The sequence below is a fragment of the Sinocyclocheilus rhinocerous genome, unplaced genomic scaffold (genome assembly GCF_001515625.1).
Source record: "Sinocyclocheilus rhinocerous isolate Xijiao unplaced genomic scaffold, SAMN03320098_v1.1 scaffold1292, whole genome shotgun sequence".
NCBI classification, from domain to species: Eukaryota; Metazoa; Chordata; class Actinopteri; order Cypriniformes; family Cyprinidae; genus Sinocyclocheilus; species Sinocyclocheilus rhinocerous.
In genome coordinates this window covers 366,874-372,835 of record NW_015656599.1, presented here as the reverse complement: position 1 = coordinate 372,835, position 5,962 = coordinate 366,874, and the positions used below count along the sequence as shown (strand labels likewise).

Below are 5,962 nucleotides of genomic sequence, written 5' to 3'. Positions count from 1 at the left end.
CCCACTGTATATATATATATATATATATATATAATTAATGAATAACGGCATTTATCAGTATTTGTTAATTGAATAAAATATTTATTTCAGTTAATATTTAATAAATAATTATTAAATAATAATAATGAAATTTCAAAATAATCAATTAGTTGCATATACCTTTATACATGACTATGTTTATTGAGATTTATGGGTATTCAGATAAAATGCATGATAATATCAAAAATTCTGTTGATGTCAGTTAAATCTGATGCATTATAAAGTTATAAAACACACTAAAATAATTTATATGTTTTCCGCAAATAACCATTTAAGTTTTCAGCATGTGTGTGGTCTTGTGTCTTTCAGGTTTCGGTCATTAACACAGTGGACACCTCACACGAGGACATGATCGTGAGTGTCTCCGTACATTCGGTCTCCTCCTTTACCTTTACGGCATCTTTTCCAGCATTATGACTCGGATTTGTTGTTCTGTGTTCAGCATGATGCTCAGATGGATTATTACGGGACCAGACTGGCCACCTGCTCCTCTGATCGCTCCGTGAAGATCTTTGACGTCAAAAACGGAGGGCAGATCCTCGTGGCTGATCTCAGGGGGTGAGTGAAGCACGCAACTAAAACTAGGGTTTCAGTGATACTAAAATGAAACTATAACTTCAGGAGACAATTACAATAACCAGAAAATGTAACTGTTCTCTATGCAAATGAACACATTTTTCCACAAAAAATACATATTAAATTATTTAAATGTATATATAAACAAAGATAAATTACAACAATAAAATATATTCTTTAAATATTTCTTTTAGTAATTACTCAAGTAAATAATTAGTTGAAAATTGATGACAAAGAAACAATTATAATCATACATCCAAAATCTTAATAATTCAATTGTAATAAATAAATAAATGAATGAAGCTACTTGTGCAGTTTTGTTATAATTGCGGCGATCAATTGATTAAAATATTTAATGCAGTTAATTACATGATAAAATAAACTGATACATTTTTGATACAGCTAATGAACACAATTATTTAATATCCCCCCAAAATGTAACTATAAACAAATATGCATTACAACAGTTAAATATATTAGTTAAATATTTTTCAAAGAAGTATTTAAGAAATATATATATATATATGTGTATATATTTATTTATTTATTTATTTATTTATATATATATATATATAACACAGAATAAATAAAACAATAGAATAATTGTGTAAACACAGTTAAAAATTTTTCCAGGTATTTATCGGCAAGTAAAAGTTCAATCAATTAAAAGCAACCAAAAACTAAAACAATCAATTATTAAATAAATGCATACATGAATGAAAAATCTGCTTACATTTATGTGTTATATTTAGTGTTGTTAAATGATTAAAATATTGCACCCAGTAAATTTAAATAAATAATTATTAATATTGCATATTTTAATTTTGTCAGGAAAAAGTAATTTATAATAAAATAACAATAATAATAGTTGATTAATCACATATATTTGTATTGGCTGAAACACGTCTATTAACCGGTGGGAAAATTTCCTCACCGTCACAACCCTACTGAAAAATACCCTAAAATAATTTAAAGATATTATTGTAGCTGACAAAAGCATCAAATTGGCATTAAAGAAAGTGTTTTACTGGCATCATTACAATTTTCTTATTTTTGTTATACATTGACTTTTATAATAAACTAAAACTCTAGTTTAAGGGAGACTTGTTATGATTGATAACAGGGCTAATGATCTTTTTAGCTAATTTATCTTACTAGTTCTTTTATTTGAATTCTTTCGATCTCTTTGGGCAGTCATGAGGGTCCGGTGTGGCAGGTGGCCTGGGCTCACCCCATGTACGGCAACATCCTGGCATCCTGCTCCTACGACAGGAAGGTGATCATCTGGAAGGAGGAGAACGGCAGCTGGGACAAGATGTATGAATACACAGGCCACGACTCCTCCGGTAACTTCACGCTTCTGATTCTCATATCAAACACTGTGACACAGAAGTGCATCCCGCTGTGGACAATCACACGTTTGTTGTCCCGCAGTGAACTCTGTTTGCTGGGGACCGTATGACTTCGGCTTGATTCTGGCCTGTGGCAGCTCAGACGGTGCCATTTCAGTGTTGACCTGCTCTGGAGATGGACACTGGGATATTAAGAAGATCAACAATGCACATACAGTGAGTTTTACCTTTATATGTGACTTTTTTTTATTTTTTTTATTAAAACGTTTAGAAATTATTTGAAATTTCAAATTTTACATGAGCTACAGCAAAAGCTTGACGATGCAAGAATAATTTTTGTCAGTATTCACGAGTGCTGATTGAACAGTACAGCATTAGACATGCAGGTAGATGTCGTTCAAGACTGGCACAGTTTGTTGCACTGCCTCCTGTTGTTTGAGTTTTTAATGGTTTCTCTCTTCTCGCTGGCAGATCGGCTGTAACGCTGTGAGTTGGGCCCCAGCTGTTGTCCCAGGGAGTCTTATTGAGCAGCCAACAGGACAGAAGCCCAACTACATCAAGAGATTTGTATCTGGAGGCTGTGACAATCTGGTCAAGCTGTGGAAGTGAGTGCAGCCCTTATTTTAGAGAGTACTGTGACTAGCACCTGCTGTCAGCTTTTACTACAACAATTGGGCTCCCAATAGACCCACACAGAATTAAATAGAAAACTTCAAAAAGAAAAGAAAAAAAAAAGAAATTTTATGTACACATTGGCATTTGGAATAATTAAGATTAATTTAGTTTTGAAAGAAGACTCTGATGCTCATTAAGGCTGCAATTATTTGACCAAAAATACAGTAATATTGTGAAATATTATTACAATTTAAAATAACTGTTTTCAATGTGAATGTATTGTAAAATGTAATTTATTCATGTGATCAAAGCTGAATTTTCAGCATCATTACGCCAGTCTTCAGTGTCACATGATCCTTCAGAAATCATTCTAATATGCTGATTAGTGGCTCAGGAAACATGATTGTTATTATCAATGTTGAAAACAGTTGTGCTGCCCTTTTTTTGTGTGTGGGAACTCTGATTCTTTTACGATTACAATTTTGATACAATTTGTTTTTCTTCGGGATTCTTTGAGTAGAAAGTTTAAAAGAACAGCATTTATTTGAAATACCTTGAAGTAATGTGCTGACATTCATATTTTCTTCCCAGGGAAGAGGACGGCCAGTGGAAAGAGGACCAGAAGCTGGAGGCGCACAGTGATTGGGTGAGAGATGTTGGCTGGGCTCCTTCCATTGGTCTGCCGACCAGCACAATCGCCAGCTGCTCACAGGTGATCACAGCCTAATGCTTCACTATAAATATTGTACTGTATATCACTGTGAACAATAACAGTAATCAAATCTATCAATTATATTTAAGTTGATTTTTATTTTAAACTATAAACGATATTATATTATATTACATTCCTGTAGTGCAAACAATAGAGCATGGCAGTAGCCATGTGTTTGATTCCTTAGGAATGCTTTAACTGTTTATAATGTGTAACTTTAGTGCCATATAATTTTGGTTATAGTATCTGGAATATGCATAAATTATTTATTTTATAGTATTTTCCACCATAGGATGGTCGTGTGTTTATCTGGATGTGTGACGACCCAGCCGGTAACACCTGGACGGCTAAACTCCTCCACAAATTCAATGACGTGGTGTGGCACGTGAGCTGGTCCATCACAGGAAACATCCTGGCTGTGTCAGGAGGAGACAACAAAGTATGTGCTCTGTTATAGCTTTCCGATACGACCCTAGAGTCTGGATATAAAGAAATTGTTGATCAAAAATGAAAATGATGTATTTACTCTCAAACTACTTCAAGTGGCTTTTTCAATCAACCATTGTAGCAAATTAAATTCAAAATGATTAAAATAAGAATTAAAAATAGTACAGTAAAAATGTAGGTATAAAACAAACATTAAAATACACTACTTTTCAAAATTAAAAAGAAAATTTAAAAAGAAATTAATACTTTTATTCAGCAGAGACACGTTAAATTGATCAATAGTGACAGTGAAAATTGTATAATGTTACAAAAGATTCTATTTCAAATAAATGTTGTTCATTTTAACTTTCTTTTCATCAAAGAACCCTGAAAAAATGCATAATGGTTTCCACAAAAATATTTAAATATTAAGCAGCACAACTGTTTTCAATATTGATAATAACAATAACTTGGTGAGCATAAGAGACTTCTTTCAAAAACATCAAAAAATTGTTACTGACAACACATTTTTGAACGGTAGTTACACACACACACACACACACACACATATATATATATATTAGGGCTGGGCGATATAGCTAAAAAATGTATCAACGATGTAATGTTTCATATCGTTCGGTATCGATAATTATTGACATTTTTTATAACCTTTATATATATATATATATATATATATATATATATATATATATCACCACCAATATTTTGCCAATATATTGTAATTACAAGTGATAGGTACCTAGACATAGTTTACTTGCATTGCAGAGCATTTTTACTTTTTAATACATGTTTAATACAAGTTTTAAAGCAGTTAATTGAAATGGACAGTTTGAACTGTGACACCATTTTGCTATTGAAGTTTAAATAATGAGCTTCAATAAAGTTATAGTAATAAACAGGGTTGTTATAGTTAACTAAAACCATTAAAACATTTCCTTACTTTAAATAAAATAAACTTTAGCTGAAAGAAAATTTTTTTCAGCTGGTTGACAAGGCAACCTTTCTCATTTTTGTTTAGTTTTAACTTGATGCACTAAAATAACTAAAACTGAAATAAAAATTTATAAAAACTACATAGACAAATGTAAAAAATAATAAAAAAACGAGTAAAACAAACAAAAACAAAACATAATTCGTAAAATTAAAATGACAACAGAAAATGTACTAGTTTACTAAAACTAATTTAAAATAATAATACAAACTCTAATAGTGTCTAAATGGCAGTGGTGAATAAAGCACCTGGAAGCCATACTCAAGTAAAAGTACAGATATCTTACCAGAAAATTATACTTTGGTAGAAGTTGAAGACACCGTTTAGAATATTACTTGAGTAAAAGTCTTAAAGTATGTGATATTTATTGTACTTAAGTAGGGCTGTGCAAATAATCACATGCGATTGTCATGTGCATCTCGTCAGTAAAGCCGGTTCTGTGATTAGTAGTAAATCTCCAGCACATGCTTTCAGATGGAGCGGCATTTACTACACAGAGCCGTAGTTCACTGACAAGCTACACAAAATTGCCTTCATAATCAAATGCGATTCATTGCCGATTATGAAGGCGATTTTGCATAGCTTGTCAGTGAACTACGGCTCTGTGTAGTAAATGCCGCTCCATCTGAACGCACGTGCTGGAGATTTACTACTAATCACAGAACCGACTTTACTGACGAGATGCACATGACAATCGCATGCGATTATTTGCACAGCCCTATACTTAAGTATGAAAAGCATTTTCTTAAATGTACTTAAGTACTGAAAGTAAAATACTGTGTTCAGTTTTTCAGATGTGTTCAGTTTTAACTCTTTCTTCCATTTTGTATTTTTGGGTAAGAATAAGAAGCACTTCATCCTTTACTGAACTTGTATAAAATTATTATTAAATGTGTTCATGCTGATATCTGCAGAAAAACGGTACTCTTTGTGTGAAACAGATTAACTACATTAAATTATATAAAAAGCATACAGAAGCATTTTTGCTGTATACAATTTAGAATGCCTAGAATTTAGAGTTTTAATAGACTAATAAATCAATGTGCATGCACTCTGTGTGTGATTTGGTGATATATACTTTATAATGTCAGATCACACACCGTTAAAACAACACTTGCCATATTATTGCAGACGATGCTGTATCGCACACACAGACTCGACTTGAGTGGAAAATGAATCATCCGCGGTTGTGCGCGCACTTGTTTGCACGAGCAAAGGTGTTTTTAGGAA

At 32.3% G+C, this 5,962-nt stretch overlaps 1 protein-coding gene across 1 annotated transcript in view; it reads left to right on the top strand.

The window, feature by feature from the left end:
* sec13 (SEC13 homolog, nuclear pore and COPII coat complex component) overlaps positions 1 to 5,962 on the top strand; it is a 10,173-nt gene that overhangs the window by 1,042 nt on the left and 3,169 nt on the right. The window contains exons 2-8 of the mRNA XM_016528034.1: positions 349 to 393; positions 482 to 597; positions 1,810 to 1,961; positions 2,050 to 2,183; positions 2,439 to 2,572; positions 3,174 to 3,294; positions 3,587 to 3,733. Of these exons, the coding sequence (XP_016383520.1) occupies positions 349 to 393; positions 482 to 597; positions 1,810 to 1,961; positions 2,050 to 2,183; positions 2,439 to 2,572; positions 3,174 to 3,294; positions 3,587 to 3,733 (849 nt within the window). The remainder of the gene's footprint in view (positions 1 to 348; positions 394 to 481; positions 598 to 1,809; positions 1,962 to 2,049; positions 2,184 to 2,438; positions 2,573 to 3,173; positions 3,295 to 3,586; positions 3,734 to 5,962) is intronic.